The 26,771-nt window shown below is 42.8% G+C and overlaps 2 protein-coding genes and 1 long non-coding RNA gene across 5 annotated transcripts; 1 reads left to right on the top strand and 2 right to left on the bottom strand.

Annotated features, from left to right (window-relative positions):
* Positions 1 to 2,090: 2,090 nt before the first annotated feature.
* On the top strand, positions 2,091 to 5,884 carry GPX8 (glutathione peroxidase 8 (putative)). Of its 2 annotated transcripts, XM_069002045.1 has the most exons (3): positions 2,099 to 2,355; positions 2,965 to 3,226; positions 5,220 to 5,884. In XM_069002045.1, exons 1-3 carry the CDS (start codon positions 2,149 to 2,151, stop codon positions 5,381 to 5,383), a joined length of 633 nt encoding a protein of 210 aa, XP_068858146.1. In that variant the 5' UTR covers positions 2,099 to 2,148; the 3' UTR covers positions 5,384 to 5,884. The 2 variants fall into 2 exon arrangements, with proteins under 2 accessions (XP_068858147.1, XP_068858146.1); XM_069002046.1 differs by lacking the exon at positions 2,965 to 3,226 and having other exon boundaries at positions 2,091 to 2,355; positions 5,220 to 5,375.
* A 117-nt stretch (positions 5,885 to 6,001) lies between these two features.
* LOC138103620 (uncharacterized) lies at positions 6,002 to 12,372 on the bottom strand. Of its 2 annotated transcripts, none has more exons than XR_011147777.1 (3): positions 12,138 to 12,372; positions 11,862 to 11,927; positions 6,002 to 6,085 (listed from the first exon to the last, which is right to left on the bottom strand). It is a non-coding gene; the product is annotated as an uncharacterized lncRNA (long non-coding RNA). The 2 variants fall into 2 exon arrangements; XR_011147778.1 differs by lacking the exon at positions 6,002 to 6,085 and adding an exon at positions 7,462 to 7,673.
* An 11,983-nt stretch (positions 12,373 to 24,355) lies between these two features.
* Positions 24,356 to 25,783, bottom strand: MCIDAS (multiciliate differentiation and DNA synthesis associated cell cycle protein). The gene is made up of 3 exons (XM_069000944.1): positions 25,583 to 25,783; positions 25,322 to 25,432; positions 24,356 to 24,893 (listed from the first exon to the last, which is right to left on the bottom strand). The coding sequence occupies exons 1-3, from the start codon at positions 25,781 to 25,783 to the stop codon at positions 24,402 to 24,404; spliced, it is 804 nt and encodes a 267-aa protein (XP_068857045.1). The 3' UTR covers positions 24,356 to 24,401.
* Between the last annotated feature and the right edge of the window lie 988 nt (positions 25,784 to 26,771).

Genomic DNA, 26,771 nt, shown 5'->3' on the forward strand with positions numbered 1-26,771 from the left:
TTGCCTAAGAGCAACAGCCGGGCTGAGGACGGCTCCGGCAGACGGTCAAACGCGCAAAGGAGTGAGGAGATGGAGCAAAACGGTGCAAAACAAATGTTTCTGTTCAGATGGGTACAGCTGAATCAGCAGTGGCACAGAAAACCTGTGGCAGGGGAAGAAAAAAAAAAAAACCACAATCTAAATTTGTGTCTCTCGTGCACTAAAGATACATTAATGGCTTTTGAGGGCCCAAGGCACCTTCAGCCCCGAAGCAGTGCAGGCTTAGGGGTCTGGTGGTTCCTGAGAGAGGGATACTGGGCAAACCCACATGTTGTCTGCCTGGAACCAGGCAGGTTCTCTGATCTCCACTCAAAAAAGGTCTTAGATCTTTTCTGATTTCTGAACCTTCTCACCACCACTGCAGCTTGTTCACGTCATTATTTTTAGTGTTATCTTGCACTTTTTAATGTATTAAGGGATACTAACTAAAGATTAAATCACTTTTTTTAAATTTTCTTTTGATCAAATTCATTCATAGATCAGTTTGTGTCAGAAAACCACAAAACCTGAAAAATTATCCCAACTTAAAATATAAGAGCCCAGACAATATTAAACAATGTGTTTTGTTTTTCAAACAGATTTTAAGCAAGGTTTTAGTTCAGAGTAACAACAGGAGACACAGCTAATATAATGGGCTTCTGGTAATTATTAGGTACACCAGTAAATATTTATAATATATGAAGTTTTGTTTGGTTTATTCAGTTCTGAAATGATATTAGATGCAAATTGCAAACATTTGAGCTGGAGCTTAGACATCAGGATGTTGCATGGATTTTCTGTAACCAAACACATTTGATCTTGTCTTTAAGGTCAGCATTAGTCACCTGTGCTTGCTTGTTGAGGACAGCTTCATTCATTTCAGCACAGAACTCTGTGCTTTTTTCTGTCCCCACCATCAAAACACCATGCTCACAGGCCTCACTCCCAGGCACAGATGAAGCCTAACATGTCCTCAGATACAAATACTGAAATTTCACAGTGTTTCCTAAGCAGCTCTCTGTTACGTAGAACAGTGTGAAACTCTCTAGATAGTCTTGTTAAACAAAATGAATGTGGATTTTAGCTATTTAGAGATTATAGCAAGAATTGAATGCATCACTACGATATTGTATGAATCAGTGATACTGGTAGTACTACTGAAAAGGAAGAAACAACCAGATTCCAGGTTTTACATTCAGAAAAGCCCCTTCTGTTACCATCCTTTAAAATGCAACTTCTAAGTGCAGCAAAAAATCAGGGTGACAAAGAAAACCCACTGAGACAGAAATCACTCTTCAATGGTGGTTTGCACTGGGAGGGAAAGGGAGTAAGCAGAGACTCACAAGCAGCAAAACACCACTGGAGCTGCTTGGCTTACACCTGAGACCTCTCAGCTAACTCTTCTCTCATGTAGACCTTCAATCTTACCATCTGAGTACAGCTCGTTGCCAGGTAGCCAGTAGCAATTAAGAAAGCAACCCATTTTCCATTTTCATCCCCACTCTCATTGCAAAAGAATCCACATTGTATTATCTTCCTTTATGACAGCCTATTACCAAGGAGTTTTTCTCTGACCCATGTGCTGAAAAGGGTTTTACACAGCTGCCTGTGATCCCAGAGCAGCTGATGAGATGCAGGGCTGAGTTTGTAAACAAGGTGGTTTCAGCCCTCCTGCCTTTTTTCTTCCTGAACAGCTGTCCCCCAGACTGCTTCTCCAGGTCTGCCTGATAACACAGCTGCCTCCTGCTGAGCAGCTCTGTCAGATACACTCCGGGAGCCCAGGGGATGTGCTGAAGCTGCACTGCAGATTCACGCTTGGCCACAGCAGCTCTCAAGACAGTGCAGACAAACACTGGAGTATCCCACAGAGGTCAGTTAGAGCAATCAGCATCCTTAGGTGATGGGTACACCCTTTCCATTCATTTCTTTCCCCCTCCCTTCCCCCCGAAAGGTCCCGATACTTTTCGTTAGAGCACAGAAGCCCAGCAGGCGCTGTGATATGTAACAGCTGTTTTGCAACAGGGACAAAAATGAGAAGCTTGTTCTTTCCGGTCTGAGCTGAGAGTCTCATATTTCAGCTCCGCCTTCACATTCCAGGCCTGCCCAAGCTACTCTCAAAAGATTTCGAAAATGGAGCCTCTCACAACTAGTTATCCTCTGAAATACTCAGTGCCCAAAGCCAGGGTCTTTGTTGTCTTCCTGTCAATGGTTTTGTGTACCACCATTCTCTGCCTGCTGCAACTCAGGTTTTTTAAACCTAAAATCAAAGATTTTTATTCTTTTGAAGTCAAGGATTCACGAGGAAGGATCATTTCCTTGGAGAAGTACAGAGGGAAAGTAAGTTATTATTTCACTTTTTCTGTCTTGAATCCTTACTGACAAAAAATGTGTACATTTCTAGGTAAATAAAAGGTTTGGTTATGGGAGGTTTTGGCAGAGATTTGTGCTATATTCCTGCTCTTCACACAGTAAACTGGAGAAAATTTGTTTTATCTAGGCCTGCTCCAGGAATTAAGTATTAGATCTAGTAAATCAAGGAAAGAAATCATGTTATTTATAGACCAATACAGCCTAAAAGGCAAACTGGTGTATTTTAATCTTAGTTTGGAACATTGGTTTTGGATTTTAGAAATTCATCTAGTAAGTATGATTTTAGTGCATGTCCTAAATATCTGCTTTTTTAAATGCTTATATTTAAACAAAGCTGTAAGAAAAAGATTATCAGTTTACTGGATTTTTACAACAGATTGTTTGGACGAAATTATCTTCAGCTGCTTTCACCATTATCTGTTTTATCTGTTTAATGAAATGATGATCAGACAGATTAAGTTTACCTTTCTGACAGGAACCATCTTGGTAATGAGAGATGCCATTTTAAGATTTAATTGTGATCTCTACAGTATCTGTAGGCTTTTTCCTTACTATTCTAACTTTATTTTTCTGAAGGCAACTTTGGTTGTAAACGTGGCCAGTTACTGCCAATACACAGACAAAAATTACATCGCACTGCAAGAGCTACACAGAGAGTTTGGTCCCTCCCACTTCACTGTGCTGGCGTTTCCCTGCAACCAGTTCGGAGAATCAGAGCCTAGTTCAAGCCAGGAAATAGAATCTTTTGCCAAAGGAAACTATGGAGTAACATTCCCTGTTTTCCACAAAATCAAGATCCTAGGATCAGAAGCAGATCCCGCCTTTAAATTTCTAATAGGTAATTGTTTTCTTTTATGTATCAAGCTGCCTGTAACCATGGTACTCTCATTGAAGCCAGGCTGAGTGTTTTTGTCAGGAAACATTGAAGTCTTCATAAACTAGGGAGAGAAACAGGCTCTTAACATACAATTACTCTCATTACAATCTGGATATCAAAACTATGGGCAGAAGAATAGTATCCTGAAAACATCACTTTCTCCTCACTGCTTGTAAAAACAGCCTACTCTGACCAGCCCAGCTAGAAACATCCATTTTGAGGGTGTATAAACTTGAGTCCAAAGACTCTCACCTACAAAATCCCATTACAAACCATGTGATTTTTATTTTAAAAAGGCTTTTATTATGAACAAAACTGTAGTTATGGGGATCACAAAATTACTGGAAGATCTTATATAAACACATGCAGATGAGATTCCTTTCTTAGCAGAGTCATATGTCCACCTTTACGTAAACTGTACTGTAAAACAGGATTATATGTACTAGTTACATATAACCACTGAGAGAGAGAGAGAGAGAGAGGGAGAGGGAGAGATACAAAGTTATATAGAACCACTGATTTGTATTAATTTTTCATGTGAGCTTCAGGGCCTAGCCCACAAAATCCTGCATGAATACAGGGAGCATTTACAGACTAAGAGCCTCATATACTCAGAAGCAGAATTAAATTCTCTTGTCTCAGTTGAGCAAAGATCTCATAGACTTAGAGCCAACTTGAAAAGCCTCTCTGAATTTTCCTGAGTTTTTGACCAGGTCTTTGAACCATATTGATACATGAAAGAAAGAATAGCTTAAACAACCCTTTTCTAACACACCATTTTAACTAGAAGAAAAAGTAAAAGCCCAAACCTGTATTCAATCTCCTTGCCCTTCATTTCACTCTCTCATAGTGCCTCTTGTCAGAAAACTATTACAATATCCAAATGAAATCTTTTCTAGAACACTTAAGTGTTGCTTCTTGCCATATCCTCTATGATACTTCCTATGTACTTGAAAATTGTTATTATTAAGGAGTCATTTAAGTGGTCACCATTGTCATTGTAACTGTGTTTGTTCCTTCCTTCTCTTAGGCATGCTACACAGACCTCAGGTAACTTTGTCTCCCTGAGTTGCCAGATGTCCAGTGGAATTATTGAGTGTTTTCTCTCTGTTCTTTACAGAAGAGACTAGAGCACAAAGGCACCAGCTGTGTGTGGTGGATCCAGTTTCTAAATATCACTGCAATCAGTGTTAAACATTAATACCTATAAAAGAAAAAAAATTGTTCCGCATTTTCTTATTTGACATGCTGTTCACCTGCAAGAAGGAGAAAGAACCTTTGGTACTTAAATATTTTGAAAGAAAGTTTTCTCTTCCTGCATTCCGTTGTCTCACATTAAATTACTGCGCATTTTCAATTAAAGTATCTGTTTTACTCATGTAGCTGTTTTGACAATCAGAAGGTTGAACATCTTCATGCCATACCACCCTTTTGTGCCTGTGACTACTAGCAACAGGATGAAAACAGCACTGTCAGATAATCTAGTGCAAAGTTGCTGCACAAGTGTGGTGTCAAACTTCAATCCATTGCTTCAAAAAATCAGTTTAGGGTCTGGCACCATTCCCAACCAAACACTTGTTCTCCACTCAAAATCTACTGTAGTTTTTTGTGAAAGCAGCCTAATTAAGCCATCACCCATACAACTTCCTGCTCCCATTTCACTTCCCCAACACTGGCATAAAACTGGGGATTCCCTGAATAAATATGCAGCCCTTGTATCCTCTTCCCTAGGAAGCATACCATAGTAAAAGTAGGAACTCTCAAACAGTTTCACAGGAAGAGGGGAGCATCACTGACCTCCCACTTTTCAGATCATTAACAGCAACCAGTAAATCCACACCCAGCAAATAATATGGTGGGATTACTCCAGCATAAATAGTCAAAGAATCAGTGCAGGGCATGGAGACAATTCCAGGTGTTAAGTCACTAAAATTATCTGATTTCATTCTTACAGATTCCTCAAAGAAAGAGCCTCGATGGAATTTCTGGAAGTACCTTGTCAGCCCTGAGGGTAAAGTTGTGAAATTCTGGAGACCCGAAGAGCCAATAGAAAGCATCAAACCAGAAGTAACGTCATTAATCAGGCAGATTATCATGAAAAAAAGAGAAGACCTCTGAAAAGGCCATTCAACACCATGGGTATACAGCCTTTCTACATTCCTGGGAAATGTTGCTAGAAGCTAAACCATCAGGTGATTTTGCTGCTCTTTAGCAGTGATGTTTGCAATGTCCATTAATGCTGGATTGGCTCCTGCAATGGCCATAAGAATGTCTGAGGTTACTGACTGTCAATTTGCATAAGGGGTTTATGATTTTTTTTTTTTTAATTGCTGACAATAGCTAATTAAAATTGTCACCAGAAGGGAGATAGTTAGAAAGAAAGTTTATTTAAAAATTACTTGTTATTTACACAGGGGTTTTTTCCCACCTACCAGTAACAAAGAGGTTCTTATATTCCATTAACACATAATTGCTCTGTTATGAAAGAAAAGAGGCACAGAGACAGCTGTAGCAGGGTTTCTAAAGACAAATGTAACTGAAGATAACAGCTTTGCAGTATCTTCTCAAGGAAGACTACTGAACTGTGAAGCTGTCAGTTGCAAAAAATTGTACATAGAAAGTAAGATTATTAAAAGAAGAAAAAAAATTGAAACAAAATGTTGGCTTTCTTGCTTTATATTTTGATTATTTTACTTTCAGTTTCACAACACCTTTAAACTCTTCAGCCTTCTCCATACATTTGTGCTGAAGAACGATGCCTCAGACATGATCTCCTTTCCTGCTGGATTCCTTCTCTTCTGACCTGGATGAAGGCAGGGCCTGTGTAAATATACATGGTTGTTTACAGAAGGATTCAAGGGGCAACAAAAATTAAGAGCCCAGCACTCTAACAGACATCTTTCTGACACAGTCCAAAACAATACTCCTCAGTCACCCACCTACCTCTCATCTCTAGAATAAAATGGCAATCTTCAAGTAGTGGTAGAAGAAGGGGCTGAACGTTCATGGCTGAATCCCCACTCTTCTCACCTTGCAACCTCCCCAGTCCTGCATGTAACTGCAAACCCATTTCCAGTTCTGTCCCACTGTTCTATATACAAACTGCCAAGTGTTTTGATTTATCTCTTTGAAGAAGGGAGATAGTAAATATGAATAAGAAACCTCTCTCCAGCTGCCCATGTCTTGAAGGAGGGCTGAGAAAATAGAAATGAGAAAAAACTGTGTCTCAGTGGAGTTTTCTATATGAAAAGAATGGATAGAATTAGTGCTGTTCTCTTGTAAGACTAACAGTGATTGAAAATACCTAAAGTGCTTCAAAATTTTTTCCAGTAACAGCCAGTTAACTGTATTTAAAAGATGAGAAATTCAAAAGAAATTAAAAAAACAAAACAAACAAATGTTTCATTCACTTATTGAATTAATTGAGAATTTCACAAAAAAATATTTATGAAGATTGAGTGATGGTGCTGATGTGGAAGATTAAACAAAGTCACTCTCAATAATGACAAAGATCTTTTTGGAGAGGAACTCAAATTTAATGCATGATAATTTTATCCACTTACACTTTCAGAGTCCAGTTAAGGACTATGCAAGATTCCCGTTAGACCAAATGAGTCTGCTGCTAGTGTTTTAGACCAGTCTCTGCACTGTTAGCCATTAATCTGCAAGATTCCACATCAAATCTGTCAAGACAGTGCCTGTTCTTATGCTGAGATCCTGTATTTTACTCCAGTTGCCTCTTGCATGTACAGTTCCAGCCCTGAGAACACATAGTGGGACATATCAGGTGATTTTTGTCATACATCTCTGCTGCTTTGATGGAACAGGAAGGAAACTGAGATATGGACCCTCTCCTCTCTCTGGGAGCAGGCTACAGTCATGTAACTGCGTGGCAGGACGCACTGTTTTGCCCTTAAGAGGTGGATATCTTAACTTGAAAATGTACAAGTCTAAAACATGCGTGTCTGCTCATGTGCACTGCTAAAGCTCCCTGGTTTTTGCATCACTGAATAAAAAAAGAGTAGGTATAAAGAGATGTTGGGTGCTGTTAGAGGAAGACCTGAAAAAAAAAGCTTATTTTAGTCCTGGTACTGCCTGAGAGTTATTCAGCATGTGGGAAACTTCACCTGGGTCCTTAAAACACTCAAGACAAACAGTGCAGTATAATTTTCTAGTTTGAAAGGTATCAGGAAGAGAAGGAGGGAAAGAAATGTGTACACTTCATTTGTGACTTGCTCACTAAAGCTCATATTGTTTTTCAGAGGACACAGTGTAATCTTGAATATCTCAATGCCAGTATTAAGATCAAGTGTCTTTCCTGGTATTCAGAAATAGCATGTGATATTAGCAAGCAAGTGGACAGAATTACTTAACTCACGCCTTCCTGAATCATGTCCACTCCACAGTCCTAGAAAAAGAAGATTTTGTCTGAGAAAACAGTGAGCTTCTCATTTCACTATTTAGTCACAGTGCACTACAACCATCTTCTGAAGAGATTTCGCTATAGGTACTGTTCAGTCCTGATTGTACGCAGTTTAAGTTTTTCAAAACTTACTGTTAATTAACATTCCTCAACAAATTAACATACCTCCTTAACAAAAACTCAGTGTATTTGTGTTACTTATATATCATCATGAGACATGCCAGCTCTTCCAACATAATGTTTAGGGCAGATCATTGATAAGCTAATCACTCCTTTCTTAAAACTAAGTTACCAGTTATCTGAGGTAAAAATAAAGCATCTTTAATGGCCAAATCTATGCAAACTTGGAAAGGCAAATAAATAAAATGGAAGTAAGGATACTATTATATAAAAACACATTTATCTATGGTCAAAAGGCAAGAAAGTAGTATGAATGCATGTCTGCATAAATATCCACTTAGAGTTAATTTTAAATACAACATATAAAAATACAAAGTCCAAATTTTTAAACCGATTGAAACCTATTTCTTGGATTCTTAAATAATCTCCCCAATTTAAGATTAAACTACTCTCCTATAATGTTTAACAAAGATCAGTCCATGAGTGTCAAAGTTATTTCATCTCCATTTGAGCATAACCTATTGGATCTTTCTTCCTAACCCTTCATTCCTATCTCAAGCTTCCTTCACTCCTTAGGTCTGACATATCCTTATTTTTTCAAACAGATACCATTTAATTGTGAGCTTCTCTTTCCAAAAAGTTGCCTGGGAATGAAAATATTCTAAATCCATTTCAGTCACCAGTAGTACATGTTCCTGTAAATTCAAGTACTGTCACAAAGTACTTGTTTGCTGAGCCAACACATCAGTGCTCCTTCGAACATTTAATGGTGTAAGAGAAACATACTCATATAGGGTACAAACCCAAAACTGTTACTTAGTATTTACATAATTCAGTAGATTGTTTATAAACCAGTTGGGGTAGCTGTAAAACTGTGTGAAATACAACTACTCTTACTTTTATACTCGGTTACACTTTATTTTATACCCTACATTCACTCAGTCTGTATAACCTAGCACAGCTCCCTTCAGTCAGGGGAACTAGGCAGGCATTGGACCAGCTAGGGGCCTATGAGATATTTATAACAACAGTGTTTATATTCTTGTCTTGACCGTGATGTATGTGCTAATCTGACAGTGTAGTCAGTTGCTGGTGTGTGAGGAACAGCTAACTAACAATACACTGCCTAATCACCGCACACAACAGTGGGATCACCGTGACTCTGCAGCCTTCACCAACACTGGTGCTCTTTCTCTTCACTGTCCAAGCTACATGCAACAGCACCTAGACAAAACAAGGAGCAACAAAGAGTTTCTGCTGCACTCTGTAGATGCCTAAAGCACCAGGATAAGGATACTATTAACACTCTGTTCACTGCAGCAGTATGTTTGACAGAAACTTGCAGTGGAACATGAATCAAAAAGATCGATATGCTTCCAGCCTTTATTCTTCTTAGTATTGTGTACTGTTCACACTGTGTGGCTGGAGAGACAATATGCAGTTTTCTTAATGCATTGATGATCACAAACTATATTATCTGAAGAAGCAATGAGAGAGGAAAAACTCTAAGCCTGACTTTTTAATACATATACAACGGAAAAGTAATTATTTTTCAGATATAGAATTCAGGAAGTTAGTGAAAGTGACTGTAAGCCTTTGGGGCCTTTCATTACTCAATTAAAAACAACAAACAAACAAAAAACACCTCCCAAAAAGTTGCATTTGCCAAATATTACTATTAAAAAAATTAAAATCAAATTTTAACATGCATGTAAAGTTTTTAACTGTGCTGCTTTTGTTTTTAAAAACCTCCCATAAGCTTAATTTTTTTTGAAATATTTGAATTATTTATCTGGTTCAGGTATGTAAAAACATCCTGTTACCTTGGTATCTAAAAGTAGATGAACACCAGAGTCTAAATTCATTAAAAATTCTCACAGTTGTTAGAATAATGGAAATGCAAAATACCACTTATATTTGCCTGACAGTCAAAAAAACAATAATAAGGAGGAACAAAAAGATTTCTCATACAAAAGTAGTGGCTTTCCATTTTGATGACCAAGGTATGTGGGAAAAGAGAGCAGCTGCATGTTAGCTGCTGTCAGAATTTCAAGCAGCCAACAAACACTGCCGCCCCATCGCACACAATTGCACCACCTCCATTCCTGGAGCCCAAATCCCAGCACCTTCCGAAGGAACTGCCTTGAAATAGCGGTGAGCAGCCCTGCAGCCAGTGACAGTGTAGCAGTGACTGCTGCATTAGGTACAGCAGTCAACTAGCAATACACTGCCTACCAGACACAGAGTCCTTATGAGGGAGATGCCTCCGGCAATAATATGCCTGGAAACATTTGTCATTTTCTCCCTAAATTCAGCATTATTCACCTGTTTTAAGGTTCATGTTTCAACATGCATATATACAAGTTCAAACAGTATATAGTGTCAAGAAATAAATGTCACAGATAAGTGCCTGACTCAGGAAGACCAGAATAAGAGCAATAGTATGAACCCCGTGTGGAGTTCCCAGACTGTCCAAAAGGAACTGGATACTGTTGCAAACAGTTTCTCACCTTATTTGTAGGACTACCAGTATAGTGTTACCTCCACAAGTTAATTTGTATCATACACACTTCAGTCCTTTTCTCCGTGGGCCGTTTGCTTCTGGTCACAGTCGCAACCCTGCCCTTAGTCTAAATGAGCCCATAGTCAAAATCAGTATAGTCAATTTTATTTTGAAATTAGAATTATCATTGGCTACTCCATAGTGCAATTTACCTGCAGGTTACAAGCCACAGGATACCTCTATTTACAGCCATCTAATGGAAAATGAATAAAGGTTTCAGGATTGAAGCTCATCAGTTTAGTCTGCATGGAGGTAAAATTTTTCCTCCAACACCCATTTTGTTGAAAGACCTTTGAAGTCATGCTGGAAAGGAGGTACTGAGTTAGACACTTTGTACAAAAGCCAATTAATACTGTATTTGAAGCCTTCACTTTGTTCCTTCAGAATTGGTCTTAAATCACTCAAAATAAATCTTACCTCAATACAAAACAAAACATAAAACATTTACTTCCTTGAGTGGTGCTGCTGTTAGCAGCCACAGAAAGTACTGGCTAATTGAGTTCTCCTTGTTCCACAGCAAGAGGAGGCCACCTCTGAGTTTTCTGTGATGCTTTTGAATGAAACAATATGGAGTGCAGCTAGCAGCTGTGGACACATCAGAGACGACAGCCAGCTAACATGCACTGCCACACTGTTACATTCTCTTCAGTTTTGGCCATTAGTTCCCCTTCACCACCAACCCCAAAGTTTTGTCTCCTAGAACTCAGTCGTTGCCCACTGCAGCAACATGGCTTTTCCCTAAGGGGTTATTTACATAAGATATATATGTTGAAGCAACATTCTCAGCACGCTAGAGGTTACATTTCTATATTGCCGTTATATCTAATGGCACACTGCTTATCTCCTGTCTCAGTGTTTTTCAGTATGGTCAATCCCACCAACACCTTTATTTCCCACTCCATCCGTTCGTATGTTGCAGTCTTACCTGGTTTTGTGATTTATGTCAACTCATTAAGACACAAGCTGCTTGTATTTTACCTATTGATTACTGTTAAGCAATTATTTTTGTGATTAATAAGTTTCCTACCTAGGTTCCTTCTGCACTTGTGAGTTCTTTGTTGTCTCCCTTATCATTTACCACCCTCAAAACGTGGATAAGGGAGCTTGTAGTTCCAACGGAAAGAGAGCTCTGCAAATCTATACAACCCCTTCAACCAGGTCAGGTAACTTTTGCTTTTGAAGGGTAAGCAGTCCCTCTAGTGCGCTAGGAGAGAAGCCCAAAGGTGTTTTTGTTTCCTTCCCTGAACAGATGTGATTTTCTGGTATTGCAGATGCTACACTTGTGATTTTCTGGTATTGCAGATGCTACACTTGAGAAAGTGTGATAAGGATTAATAGAAAAGAATAAAAAGTACGTGTTGTGGGTTTTTTTTCAAAAACGCTTATTTTCCATAGTTTCATTCCCTCCTCCCTCCCTCCCCCAGAAGTGTACAGTGGAACTCTCAGTTCAGTGCGTACAAAGGAGTGCAAGTGTCTGTGCCGATCCTTACCTTAGACGCTCTCCGTGGGCTTCTGCTCCACTTCAGGTCTTTTATAAGTGTTCTCATCGCGTCATGCTTGAAAAAAACACAGAGACACAACACTTAGCAACCGCGCAGCTCAGTTTGTTCACACGAAATCACCCTCCACCCAGCCTCGTTGCTGGCGAGGCTTCCCCGGGAGCCACGGCCCCGGGGACAAGGCAGAGCCGCCGAGGAAGACATCCCCCCGGCCGCGGTCCTTCCCAAGGCACCAGCAGCCCCTGCACCCCCACGAGGCACTGTTACCAAAGCAAGTCCTCATCCCTCCTGCTCGTCCTCAGGGCGCGTTTTTTCTAATTTCCACTCCATCTCTGCCGGTGCTGGCTGAAGCACTGAAGGAGAGGTGCCCAGGGGCAGGATCGCTCCGAGCGGGTCGGCCCACAGGAGGGTAAAGGGGGTGGTCCGGGCAGGTGCGTGGCAGGGAACCTACTCGCAAGGCAACCTGTGCGGAGGGAAACTTATAGCCCGGCCAGCCCTCGGGCCGCCGGTCCCAGCTGGGAGGCGGTGCCAGCTGCTCCGCCGCCCACCGCACCGTGCCCTGGCGCCGCACGCCGTCCTTTAAGCATCCCGCAGGCGCGCCCGCCGAGGCGGGAAGCCGTGCTCCGTCCCGCCGGCGGGCCCGGGCTGCGCGGCGGCGGTCGCGGCTGGCGGCAAAGCCCCTGGCGCGGCGGGTCCCGCGGCTCCACGGGCAGGGCGGCGGCGGCGGCCGGTGCCAAAGAGCCCTGGCTCGGCCTCGGGCACGGGCAGCCCGCCAGACCGACACCCCGGGCAGCCGCTGCCCGCCCCGCCGAGGCCGCTGTGTCACCTCCCCAGCCGTGCCACCTGGGGCTGCCCCGTGGCCGTGCCAGGTCTGGGGGTGCCACCACCTCCGGCCTTGCCCTCTGCCTCTGGAATGGGGCTAGGGCAGCTTCACAGAATCAATTAGGTTGGAAAAGACCTCAGACCATCGAGTCCAAGCTACGACCGAACTCCACCATGTCAACTAGAACAGGGCACTAAGTGCCATAGCACCCAGTCTCTTCTTAAACACCTCCAGGGACGGTGACTCCACCACCTCCCTGGGCAGCCCATCCCAATGTCTAATCACCCTTTTTGTGAAGAAATTCCTTCTAATGTCCAACCTAAACCTAACGGCTTGAGGCCATTTCCTCTTGTCCTGTCACTGGTTACCTGGGAGAAGAGGCCAACCCCCCACCTGGCCACAGCCTCCTTTCAGGCAGTTGTAGAGAGTGACAAGGTTCCCCTGAGCCTCCTTTTCTCCAGGCTAAATATCCCCAGCTCCCTCAGCTGCTCCTCACAGGACTTGTGCTTCAGATCCTTCCCCAGCTTTGTTGCCATTCTCTGCCCTTTTCTTCAGCACACAAAACCCCTCACGTCTCACACCAGCTGCTTCCCACTGACGCTTCGCCTGCTGTGAGGAGCGGGGCACCACCGCTCAGGGAGCGAGGTCTGAGGGGCAGTGCCACTCTGAGGCACTCAAGCCAGGCTGTCCGAAACGGAGAGCTGAGTGCAGTGCCATTTTCTCAGAGCCGAGACTGAGCAAACGGCATCGCAGCCCTGTGCACACTTGTCTTACATGACAGGCAAAGGGAGAAGTTGCAGGACAAAATGAGAAGAATCACTTAATGCCAGCAGATGAGTTCCTTATGCATGTGTGTTATGGATTTTGCATGCCAGAGGGACAATACACATACTTAGGCACACACTTCACCTAAGAAAACCTGAGCACAACTTTGATAGAACAAAGGTAAAACATATTTTTTTTGAAAGATAAGGTTTAGTTAAATCAAAAGAGTTAGAAAAAGAAGAATTACTGGTACATTTAATTTGTGTCTTTTCTTCAAAGTAAGTTGAGAACCATTCTGTTTCAGTACTTGTCATAGTTGTCATAGAATTTGGAGTGACACCACCCAGGTTTTCAAGAGACAGATGCAGGCAAACACACAGCATGTAAAAGAGCCCATTTTTCCTATTTCTATATTTTGGATCTGAGAAACAGCATTAAAAGTGTTATTTTCTAAGAGTAAGAAACAGAGTCCCACTTTTTAAAATATGCTGAAAGTATTCTTCACTTTCTTACTGTTTCCAGAAAACAGGAGAGATTTTTCTAAATTTTCCATTGAAAAATCATTATTTGAACCAATAAAAAAAATATTCTGCAAAAATCTTCTTATGTAATTTCTTATTTCCCACCTAATTCTATTTTGCAGTTTCACACTTCACATCTGCAGCAAAACACCATGTAAGCAAGATGGTGATATTTTTATTGATGCATGTGTAATAAGCAATAATTAAATATCAGATGATAGAGTTGTTTTGCCGAGTCAAAGTAAAACTCTTTCAAAAATTGCCACCTTATTACTTCCCTTTGTGTTGGTAAGGACACAACTAAGCACACCCAGCATACAAAGAGGCTGGGTCACTCAGCACCTTCTTAATGCTTTCTGTAAAACAAACAGCACGCAAGGCACTGCTAGCATAGCTTCACAAAGGATTGTTTGCAATGCTTCAGTTGCTCGTTTAACTGAATGTGAGTTTTTTCCTACAAGACTAACGTTTAACGAGCACGGCCAAATATCGTCACCCTGCCTAACAGCAGACTCTGGCATGCACTGCAAAGCCAGCTCACTTGAACACTCAATGAATCACCAACACTCAACTGAAGTGTATTGAACTATTACCTATCAGACCAGTGTTTGAGGCTCTCAACAATACTTTTTCTCACACTGAAAATTTCTTTCAGACGTAACCGTGCAATTTGTTTGATAGAGGGAAGAAAGAGCTTGCAGTTGAGAACTATATGGCTGTAAACTGGAATAAAAGTCAAAAGTCTTTCAAAGTCAACAAGGTTTTGTTCGAGAGAACTAGGATTAATTAATGCCGAGCAATTCATTAAAGAGTAAATAATATGACCCACTGCAACTGGTGTTACAAGCAGTGATTCCTACCTGTGAACCTTCAACTCATCCATGCACACATGCACCATGAACATATTATAAGAAAAGATCTGGAGGTTTTTCTACAAAATTTCTACTGAACACTGATTAGCAAATGGGAAATACGCCAAGACATTACATTTGGTAGCAGCCTTAAGGTAAGTAGCTGCCTAGATGAAGTCAGTGGTAAATAAAAATAAGCAGGAGTGCCATGGGGAAGTCTGAACTTCATTGTGTTTGTTGAGGAGGATGTGTTGGATTGTTAGGAAGCTATTATAACACAAAGGATATCCTTAATACTTTCTTCTTCACTTGAAGCACATGGTATTTTGGAAATCGTATGCTGAATAAGAACTTTGTTGTCCCTTTGAGATTGTAACTGAATTTTTAACAAAGGCGATTTGTTTTAGAAAAGTTGTACACAGCTAAGTGGATCGCTTCTGTAATGCTTCCAGCACCTCACTGATGTGTCTTCAAAGTGAAGTGAAGTCGTCTGGGTTAAGTGGTTTTGTTTCTTTCTCACGGTGGACTTACTTTAGGCTCCTCACTATGGAACCTATGCAGCCAATTGCTCAGCAAATTCATTTAAGTACTAGAAACGTTGCTGAAATTTTGTAGCTCACTGTAAAAGTCTTACCAAACCGATGTGCAAGACACCATGTAGTTTGTCCTCACTGGCAGCAGATGGTGCTGATATGTTGTGCCTGGTACTTCTTTAAAAGCTGGTATTCAGGTTATGAATACCATAGTAACGTTGTTTATTCTCATCCATTACCCCTAGGGTCTTTTAACGTAAAATTGCCATCATCATCATATGTCAGAATTTATCGAGATAAAATACAAGTTTATAGTTTGAAGGTGAGGTTTGGACATCAACAAGCAAGCCTCACAACACTATCAGAGAATTAAGCACTGACTGAAAAAACCCATTTCAGGTAAAGTTGGATTCATCACATCCAGGCTGCTGAACAAGGACCACTAACACTTTTTGGACCCAAGCATTTCAGGATATGATAATGACAGTGTTCCTTGCCAAATGATTGCTGACAAGATGTGACGGTAGCTTACACCAGGTTCTGGCAAATAGGGAGATCTCAAGAGCCAGTCATAGAACATAGTTTTAAAAGCCATAGATGACAGATTGTCTCCATGTCAGAGAAAGAGGGAGGTGAACAAAACTGGTCTTTAGGTAAGGTTGTAGGAAACATTTGCTAAAATAAAGGCCTAGTTTGAGAAACCTTGTTAGCTAACGAGCACAGGGACTTATATATCAAGGGCATATTGGACTGAATATTTATCCAGAAATGATGTAGTCCTTGCTGTAACACCCAGGATAAACTAAGAAAGGTGCAACAAATTGTGTTAAGAAAAGGATTACCGTTTAACAATGTGAGGGATCTGAATAAGATTTACCACAGGACTGAGTTTTGAAATATGTGGAAAAATTTGATGAATATATAGAGGTGAAAATTTGTTTCCATTTTGCGATCGCAATCAAAAGAGACTTCTGGGAACCAAGGCCTCCAACTTCTTGCCAGAGGGAAAATTATGTCCCAGCTTTGTTATATGCTTACTGAGCAGAGATCCTGAGATATGGACACATCTTAAATTTTCTTCCTGTATTTCTTCATTGTTCTCTCTAGATTTTCAGCCAGTATACCAGAAAGATCCCAATCTTTTTGCCTGCTCAGTGCTTAAGTGCTTCTGAGTGGGTTAGAGTTCGCACAGCAGTGCAGAAAAGACACTGGGCCTTTCTAAGTAGCTGACAGTTGTAGTAGATGGTGGTTCTCATTTATTAAAGGGGGTTTTGACCCTCAAGTATTTCTACCTGCAATAGAAAGCAGAGCAAGCAAGGGGAAGGAAGGAATCTGGAAAGAAAGAGGGACTCAATTCGTGTAGCTGTTCTCATCACATCATTTCACACTGCAGTGAGCAGCTGTTGTTTAGACTCCAGAATGAAATATTGTTGACCAGGTAACTGGAATATTCTGGCAATGAACTCAAAGCTTCATTTTAGCTGTACAATGAACTCAAAGCTTCATTTTAGCTGTACAAAGGAGAGGTAATTAAGAGGACAAGAGGAGGAAATAGTTCCTTGCTTTGCTGATTCTTTGCTGGGGCTTACATTAAAGCCAACAATTAACATCTCAGTCCAGCACTCTGCTCATTAGAAATCTCCCATTACATTTATCTTTGCCAGCACAGTGTAAGTGGTTGTGAACATGAGGGGAGTGAGCCCTAGAAATAACTATCTGCTACTACTCTTCAGAACCCCAAACATTAAGGAAAATTACATCTCCTATGCAAACAAGTGAGAAAACAACAACAACAAAAAAATGCAACTGTTACTTTTGTGCTGCATTCTGTCAAGCAAGATATTATATGCACAGACTGGCATATAAAAGATTGAATACTGTCTATATACAACTTTTTCTGATTTTTGCCCATTTGTGCCCCACTTTCACCTGTACCTAAACTTCTTTTATTTCCAACATTAAATTTAGCAATAACGACAAGCCTGGTTGGCAAGCATATGTGAGTAGATCAGGGCTCTGTTTAGCTCAGGGAGGAATTTGTGTCACCTGTCACTTTCTGGTTTAATGGGTTTAAAAAGAGAGAGGTGGAAAAAAAAAGCCAAGAAAACAAGGGCACCAAGGGATAAGTGCAGTTTGATAAATTATATTAATTTTCATGTAACACACAGTTGACTCCCAGGATTTTCAGTTTTAATGTGACCTTCAGCTTTCATGAAACAATAGTCTATTTCTTCATCAGCACACTATAGTAATTTTCTGGTTTTACTTTTCCATGGATAGATCAAAAGCTGTCCTGCTAGGTCATCCATCCCAGGCCTTTCTGCTGAGTTCCGCTCTTCAGCGTGTTCTTCGTTTTTTTGTGCACACTGCAAATCTCTTTAAGCACATCACTGCTGCAGTCTAAGTCAAGGCTTCCAACAGGCTGGGATCCTGTGCTGGCGTTAGGGAGTGCATACAATGTAAGACTACATTTTGTTTAGCGTTGGATAAATTCCAACTCAACAAAATAACCTCTGGGTTCATTGCCAGCTGCCAACTGTGTGCCTAAATAATATTTCATCCTGGAATCCTGAGAGTCTGGATTAATAAACTGCCAAAATACCACTCGGATGTGGTTCTTTCCAAAGCTTCCCTAGCAGCTTCTATTGATAGCACAATACTTATTTCTACATTACTAGTACCAAACTGCTATATGTTATTGTACAATTAAGTATTGAAAAAACTAATTATGGCTCTGAATAACTATTAATTGCAACTATATCCAAGGCTTCAGGCATCTGCTGTAGGTGATTCCTCTCATGTTGTCTTGAACACAGGGCAAGGTTTCTAACATTCTTTCCTGGATAAGGGTGATTAACTATACAGCTTAAAAAGCACTGTCATCTCTCATTGCAACTGTGCTTCACTCAAGTAAATGCTGACAGGTTCAGCTTCAACAGCTGTGACTCCCTGAAATTCTGCTGCATCTCCATATGATTTCCCATGGAAATAAGTCTCTGGTTTCACTGCCAAAGACTAATATTTAGGGAATCGTGTCTGACTGTGTTTTCAATACAGTTGAACTCATAAGCTTTCAGTGAAAATGTTTTTCTGGATTTGTTTTTCTGTTTCACTCTTTTAAAATTGATCCATTTACAATCATCAGATCAAAATAGATCTATACAATCAAAAAATATGCCTCACCTCCCTATCAAGATAGTGACTTCAGCAAAACAGGTATGCAGTTTTTAGGTGACACAGGTTAAGTCGTGCCCTCAGCACTTTACAAACTTAATGTTGAAGATACCCAATTTGTACCTTACTCTGTAGGAGATGTTCAACTATTTCAACTATTCCACTCTTAGGCTCCTAAACCCTTCCCTGATATTCATTGTATAGGTACAGGTCAAATCATCTCTGTCAACCCACAATTCACAAAATTCCTTCCCCTCACAAGAGATACAAGTCCATTCCAGCTCTTCTCAGAGACATTATGAGTTTCTAGTCCTGCAAAGACCTTGGAACTGCTGGATTCCTGAACCCACTCAAAGGCCCACTGAGACAAAGGAGACTCTGAAGTTCACCTGGAGATACAAATTTGATCACAAAATTAAAAAGAGAAGCATGCTATGAACATACACAAAAATGGAACTGTACTAGAGACAATCAGACCAAGAACAAAATGGTATAAAAAATATTCTTCCATCGGCATATATTTTGACTCAAAAATTAACTGTGTCCAAAAGGTATTCCAAAAGTCTTTGGTAAGAATTAAATCCCAGGAAATGTAGAAAAAGTTCTTAAACAATCATGTCAGGAAGTGTTTCAGTTCCTTTTGAGCTTGAATTAAGCTAAAATTTACAAAAATCGTTGTTCAAGAATCTTTTCAAGTTTAAGTAAAAGATTCTTTGTTAAGAATCTTTTAAGTTTAAATCAGTCACTGTAGGGATTGGGGATCATTCTGCCCGCATTACCCACCATTTGTTACAGTGCTGATACTGCAACACGCTGTATCACACAACGAGGCCTGTGGAAAGAAACATATATGGACGGATTCTTGCTAGATGTTTCAGAGCTGTTTATTTCCCCAGCCGCATGGCCGGGCTCTGCCGAGGAGCTGCTGCAATCACGGGACCCGAGGGTCCTTGCCCGCGCAGGGAACACAAAACAACCAATGGGGAACGAGGCTGACCACGGGCAGGGAAACCCCGTGTCTCCCCTCAGGGCCCCTCTCCCAGGGCTACATGGCAGGGGGAGGGCCCCAACACATGATGTGTACCTCAAGGAGGTTTGATTTTTGGGTGAGAAGAGTTTGTAATATTGAACTGTATAATATTGGTTGCTGAATGACACTGCCACTGTATGCCATAACTACCATGGGCAACAAGGATGGACTGCTCCAGATACACCAGTTGTGAGCTCCTGGTGCAGCTCACAACCAGCCAATAGCACATGAGCCCTCCTGCCCTGGAAGATGTCCAGGGAGGATAGAACCCACAGCCATGGACTACATGAACTCAACAGACATCTTGGAGGGACAGATGTTGACTACAGAAATAATACCTGTGTATGTGTATATTTTTATATATCTATCTATATCTACATATATATATGTATGTATGTATGTTTGTATATGTATATGTATATGTATATGTATATGTATATGTATATGTATATGTCTCTCTGTCAGAGCCATGTGGGTGTGCCTAGGTTATTATCTGCTGGGTGGTGGCAAGTAAGGGATTCTCACTTCCAAGAAGGAAAGGGCCATGTGTGCCGTACTGTTCTCTGTCTCAGAAAGCTGCATGACACTGGTTCTGCTCCGTTAGACTCTGTGAACATTTTGCGTGCAATCACCCTCTTTTATACATTGTTGTTTGTAGTATTGCTGCTGTTATTTTTCGTTTTCTTATCTCATTGCTGTTTCCAGTAAATTGTTATCTCAAACTATGATTCTGCCTTTTTTCTCTCTCACTAGTGTGTGGATGAAGGACTGGAGGGCAGGGAGTGGCAGTGTGGAGTTTAACTTCCAGCTGAATTTAAATCATGACATCCTCACAGGCAATTGCAACAACAATTTACTGGGTGAAAAAGAGAATAGACTCAAAATCCAAGCTGACCTATTTTAACAAGTGTGTTCTAATTGTAACTGCATTATCCACACAAGAAATCTGGAGATTTGACCAAAAATTAATGTTTTCATGTGTTTTACCAATACATGAAAAACCTTGAAGACGCTTACTGATTTATTTTTTGTAGTATTTTTTTTAAGAGTATAAAGTAAATATTGAACATAAATAGTCGCTTGCTATCAGAGTTTGAACAGGTGCTAGATGCAAGTCAGACTTTAAGACTGTTTCTGCTACAGCTATGAAATTGTTGTGCCAAAGCAAACTACAGCCTCTTTTGACCTCTTTAGCTTTAGTTATTTGTTAAGGCTGTACAATGCAAAATGCAAATAATGGCTGCTGACCAGAAGTAAGTCAATGTTTAGAAAAGGTGAAGAATGCTGCTGCTGTCATATAAAAAGGACTGTAAAATGCTTGCCTTTCTCTTGAATTTAGACATAGGGATATTCATATGTTACTTTAGAAAAATATTCAGGAAAACAAGGGACTAAAAGTCAGTGAAATTCCATTTTCCACCAAAGAAAAGAGAAATGAGCCAAATCCAACAGAAGTAGATTAGTACTGCTGCTATCACATGATGGCCGTGTTAGAGTCTGGTCTCTACATTATCACAAGCACCCAAGTCACCTCAGTGCCTGCCTGCCACCACACAGGGTCTGTGGCAAACCAACAGGAGCATCAGTTGCATCTTTGTGATGGAATATGAATGGGAGTTGTTTGAATCTGTGTGCTTCAAGAACAGTTATCAGAGCAATTAAGTGACACCAAATGTTTGCCTGCATTTACATACAACTTGATAATGAACATCAAATCAAGACCATTTCTATTACTGACGTGTGGAGAGTAGCTCAGACTGTGAACGGGCAATATTTTTGCTTTAGGAGAAACATTGAACAACACTGGCAAGCCCTGCATAAAAATGCCATGCTGACACTCCATCTTGGATATCGCCTTTAGACAAGGGATGAGTAAAACTGCTGATAAAAAAGGCTTTCACAAATGATAGCTCTAACAAAAGCCCTACGCCATTTCTAAACAACTCCACCCAGGTCCCTTCTGCCTTTTCCATCCTTGACATTACTGACTTAATGTGCACCTATTTACTAGAAGTTAATTGTCTTTCTAGTATGTAGTTTTAATCAAGATTTAATCAACCTTGAGGTCTGGTATATTCTTTTAATGAACAGCTAAGGATTTTACCCAAGGAAAAACCCATCTTCCCAGACAAAGTATATGCAGAACTGGTGTGCTTATCTTCAGCACATGATCAGTAAACCCTTACCCTGGCACCCACAAATTAAAAGATATTTTTCTCTTTCACCTCAAAATGTTCCAGTTGTCTGCAGTTCTGCACCACCACACTTCCACAGCCACACATCCCATGGCCTAGCACTAGCAGGGAAGGGACAGGTGGAGATAGCTTACTTAGCATGAGCAGGTAAAAAGCTCATGAAATGTTATTGCATCTACTTTGCTTTATTTCTGCTGGGGTCTTGCCCACCTGCCTTCACCCATTGCATGATGGACTGTGCACCACCAGAGAGAGAAAGTCACAATGAGCATAAACCACAAACTAGCATGTTCTTCAGTTCATCACACCTGCATGTCCAGGGGCTCTGCACAGATTCTGTCACAACACAATAAACATAAAGCATAAAATATAAAAGCATAAAATAGAGCAAAAATTGGATGTGAGGTTTCCTAGAGGTAGACTTCCAGCTTCTCCAGGGTCAGCTTCTGATGAAACAACCATGAAACATGGGCATCAGAAGACCAGGCTTTGTTCCCTGTGATCCCAAGCACTCCTGCCTGAGAGAAAGACACCAGGAGCCCTTCTAATTTACTGTTGTCAAAAACAGTAAGTGGGCTGTTTTAATCTGTGCAAGACCTTTGCCCAGTTTTTATACAGCTCCTGTATGGAAGTGGATGCATAAGTATCAATTCAAAATACACCTTTATAGATTAAAGGAGATGTTTACAGTGTACCACTAGAAATACATTTACAGCCTAACACCATGACCATACCATGTTGCATACCAAACACCTTTTATGAGTGTGTATCTGTGTGTCTGATGATGCTCCAATGAGCCTCACTGAGAAACATCCTGTTCTCATTAATCAATTTTCAGCCTTTCCAATTAATAGGGCTTAAATAGATTTTAAAAATACATCTATGATCATTTTCTATTATTTTTAGATCATATCTCAAAATTAATCATGGATCCTTTTACCATAGAAAACTATGAGTGAAAGTAATCAGTGGAAATGCCATAGCAGGTCCACTCTAAAAGTGGGTAAAAACATATTTGTAATTCTGAAAACACTTGAAGTAGCAGCAAGATCAACAGTAGTTGCAATCCAACAGGGTGGTTATTTCATTGTTGCATCCTACAAGAAGTGTACACTTCTAGTGTGTCACTTAATTCCTGAGGAATTAATATTCTTATGAGCAATTACATAATTGTACACAATGTACATTTTGTGCTTGATTTCATAAAACACACAGAGAGGAACTGTAGATATATATACAGAATCTACCTTTTGCTATCAATTTATTCCCTGCTGAATTCAGTGCAGACAGGAAGCTTTTGTCTCTTCTGTCTGCTGTCAAACCAGAGCTTTCGTACAGGATTTTTGCCTAAGTGGCAATGGTCTTCTGCAGGAATATAAATGTCTTTGAAGTCATCCCAGGGTTGAGCCCATAGCATCCCAGAAAGGGCTTCACTGCCACTCCTGCTAGAAAAATGTCAGTGCTGCAGACATGAAGACCTCAGATACTCCATGACCACTTTTGCAGTCTCCGAGCAGCCATACAACTTCCCGTTGTGCTGACAACAACAACCATTCTCCTTCCGAATACATCTCTGCTTGCCAAAAGCGCAACAGTATGTGCAGTGTTTCAACTCCTCTAGGAAATCCACCGAAGTAATGATGTACTGTCAGCTTAACCATCACAAAAGTCATCACCACTGGAGTGCTGTTAATGTGCATGGACCCATGCAAGAACACTGGAAAATTTGAGTGCTGAAAAAATTATGACTTCACAGAGAGAAAATCCCTACCCTGGATGGAGCACAGTGTGTCACTTGTGTGTCACAGAAATACAAAAATATCAGGTACCATTTCATGAGTGTTATTAGTGGTTCAGCTTTCAAACTAGTGGGTGAAATTAAATGTATCCATTCAGAACAGTTTAACATCACTCTTTACATTTCTTTTTACGTAAGTTAGTATCACGGAATGTTAAAAGCAGCATATTTTATTCTAAAACTTTCTGCTTTCTGCTATCTCTGCTCTAATGAAGCAAATTTGCGTACTTGATGCAAAATGAAGTCTGCATTAAATCTGTACAAATAAAATGGCAATTTTAAGCACTATTTAAGCACTATTTAATCACAACGAGTACAAATATACACATACACTTGCACATATGAACGATACAAATGCACTTTGTAAACATTGTGGGTGTAAAATTCCACGATGGGGCAGGTGCATCGTGTTTAACCACTATCAATCTGCTTTCGTACTGGCCAGCTCCAGCCACTGTCCTGTCAGCTACGCTCGTCAGCTCAGCTAACTAAAACTTCTGGATAAAACCGGGCAGATCTTCGTTTAATTTCTACTTTCGTTACATTCATTAACAAGCTACTGAGGGCAAGCTGCCGACCCAGGAGCCACGGCGACTTCGCTTACAAAGCCTGCGGCGCCGTGCCCGCGGCGCAGGACCCTCGCTGAGGCACGGTGACTTGCTTCTGCCGCGGTCGTCCCGTCGCTCCTGCAGAGGGGGGCGGGGAGGGGGGGGAAGGGCGAATGCCCCTTTTCCAAGAGAAAACGGGAGCGTGCCGTCGGGTGGGGTGCGCTGCCATACTCACGCTGCAGAGGCCCCGCTCCGCCCCGACCGGGACACGGGAGCCCGGGGCCGCGGGGGTCTCAGCGCGGCACCCATCGGAAGCGGTGCCCGCCGGCGGCGGTGCGGAGAGTGAAGGCGTTTCCCTGCGGGAAGGCCAGGGTGCGGATGGCGCCCGCCTCCCCCAGCGCCGCCCGGAGGCTGCCGCCCCCCTCCAGCTCCCCGCCGACGGGGCGCGGGGCGGCGCGACCGGTGCGCAGCCCGCGGAAGGCGCCGTGCAGACGCGGGCCCGGCCGCGGGCGCTTGGCCGTGGGGCTGCCTCCCGGGCTGCCCCCGGGGCTGCCCCCCGACCTGTCCCCCGCTCTGCCCCCCAGGCTTCGCAGGGCGGCGCGGCACTTCTCCGACACGACCCGCAGCATGGCGTCCACGCCCTCCGCATCTTCCCGGCCGCTCCCTGCCGGGGCAGCGGCGGCGGTGGCGGCGGTGGCGGCGGCGGCGGGAGGAGGAGGCAAAGGATGAAGAGGAGGAGGGGGAGGGAGGGCTGTCCCGTCGGCGCTTTGCGGGAGCATCAACGTCTGCCGGGGAGAGGGAGCGCGAGTTCCGCGATCTGCGCTGCACCGCCCCGTCCTATTCCGCACCACACTGCGCCCCACTGCTCCATCCCACATCGCACGGTCCCATCCCACATCTCACTGCTCTGCCCCGAACTGTACCACCCTGACCCCCCACTGCCCGGCTCCACCCCGGACCGCTTTACCCCAAAACGCACCAATCCACATTGCCCTGCCCCACCCCGTCCCACCCCACACCACCCTGACCTGCACCATACAACTCCCATAACCCTACACTGCACAATCCCATTCCACATCTCCCACCACCCCGGCCCTGTCCCACCCAGTGCTACCTCACCCTGCACCCTGTTCCCCTCTGCAGCCGACATCACACTGTCACCCAGGGACCAGTTGGGCCGTGGCAGCCAGGCCAGATGGTGAGCAGCACTCACGTCAAGGACAGCGGCCAGCTGCCTGGCCTGACTTGCCAGCTCCTTCAGCTGCACGTTGCTCTCCCGCAGCGTCACCAGCTCTTCCTGCCTCTGTGTGAGGGTCTCCTGCAGCTGCGAAGGACAAATGGGGAAAGGGGTGGTTGAGACAGCCCCACCGTCCAGGGGCTGGGGGATGCTGCACACCAAGGGCCCTGGAGTCGTCTCAGCAAGATGCAGCAGAACAAACCCGGCGCAGGCTGGGGAGGTCTTTGGGTTTCCTACCTGACTGTTTGCCTCCAGGGCATCTCCCAATGCTTTCTGGTGCTGGTCTGCCAGGTCCCTCCAGCACGGCTCGGAGGAAGACAGGTGCTGTGGGAGCACCTGCACCAGCACGCTACTCTGCAGCTGTGGGGTGCAGGGGCCAAAAGCCACCTCCTCACCAAGTGAGAAATCAAAATCAGTACAGTCCAGTGCTGGTGGCATTAAGGTGGATACATCTGGAAGGAATAGCCATGAGTGTTAAGACTGTGGAGGTATACATGTGCTCTGTTCTCCCCAACCCCAGCCCACCATTCTGGTTCCAAACATCCCTCTGTTATGTCCTGAAATGCTTTTACTTTACTGTGACAGCTGTGCACCCTAAATCTGTTTGGATTTAATTTGTCTCCTGTGGGAGAAAGCTCAGTGACAACTCAGGTCTCTAAGGGAGTGAGCAGGAATGCACTACCTTACAGACTGTCCCATGGTGGGACAAGCATGCAGCGAGTGGGCATCCAAAATTCCAAAAGCAAAGCAAAAAAGAGGAGACCAAATGCAGCATGACTGATGATGTGCACATGCAGGTACGTTTGGCTCAAGTAAGGAAAAGTATCTACTTGCCAGATATAAAATCACCAACAGTATCTCTGAACTCCTGGAAATCAAACTCCGGCCCATCCTGGAAACAGGGACCCTGGCAGGAGTGAAGGAAATGATCCAGTGAGCAGGGCCCAGTGCTCAGACCTGCCCACACCACTGCGCATACCGTTCCAACAGTGTCTGCTGCCTGTGCTCACCAGCTTATCACAGTTCCAGCACACCCAGGCACCATCCCTTTGCCACTTGCCACTAACCCATCTGACACATGGGACAAGATGCTGTCCTCTGCTGTGTCCCTTTAGCAGGTTGGAAACCTGAGGCTAGGGGAGTTGCCAGCTCCCATCTGCTTGAGAGCGCTACCCCTCCAGGTGTCAAGTGCAGCCTAGGCTGTTCCGAACAGTAGGTTTACCTGCTGCAGGGTCACAGGGCCAGCTGGGGTGGTGGGAAGGATGGGGGCAGAGGCTGTCAAATCCTGCCAGTTGATGGTGCTGAGCACTGGGGACAGTCAGAGACAGAGGTGAGTAGCGCAGGCAGGGGAGGGCATAGCCGGGGGGGCATGGCAAAATGAGCAGCATGGCTGGGGGGCATCCTTGATGTGCACAGCCAGGGGATG

Source organism: Aphelocoma coerulescens (genome assembly GCF_041296385.1).
Source record: "Aphelocoma coerulescens isolate FSJ_1873_10779 chromosome Z unlocalized genomic scaffold, UR_Acoe_1.0 ChrZ, whole genome shotgun sequence".
In the NCBI taxonomy this organism is placed as follows: domain Eukaryota; kingdom Metazoa; phylum Chordata; class Aves; order Passeriformes; family Corvidae; genus Aphelocoma; species Aphelocoma coerulescens.

Bases quoted from the DNA above. Each gene is read 5' to 3' on its own strand.
- GPX8 (XM_069002045.1), top strand. From the start codon at position 2,149: ATGGAGCCTCTCACAACTAGTTATCCTCTGAAATACTCAGTGCCCAAA. The intron at 2,356-2,964 runs GTAAGTTATTAT...ATTTTTCTGAAG, and splicing joins TGGAGAAGTACAGAGGGAAA to GCAACTTTGGTTGTAAACGT. The intron at 3,227-5,219 runs GTAATTGTTTTC...TCATTCTTACAG, and splicing joins CGCCTTTAAATTTCTAATAG to ATTCCTCAAAGAAAGAGCCT.
- MCIDAS (XM_069000944.1), bottom strand. From the start codon at position 25,783: ATGCCACCAGCACTGGACTGTACTGATTTTGATTTCTCACTTGGTGAG. The intron at 25,433-25,582 runs GTAGGAAACCCA...TGTCCTTCGCAG, and splicing joins CCCTGGAGGCAAACAGTCAG to CTGCAGGAGACCCTCACACA. The intron at 24,894-25,321 runs GTGAGTGCTGCT...TCTCCCCGGCAG, and splicing joins AGCTGGCCGCTGTCCTTGAC to ACGTTGATGCTCCCGCAAAG.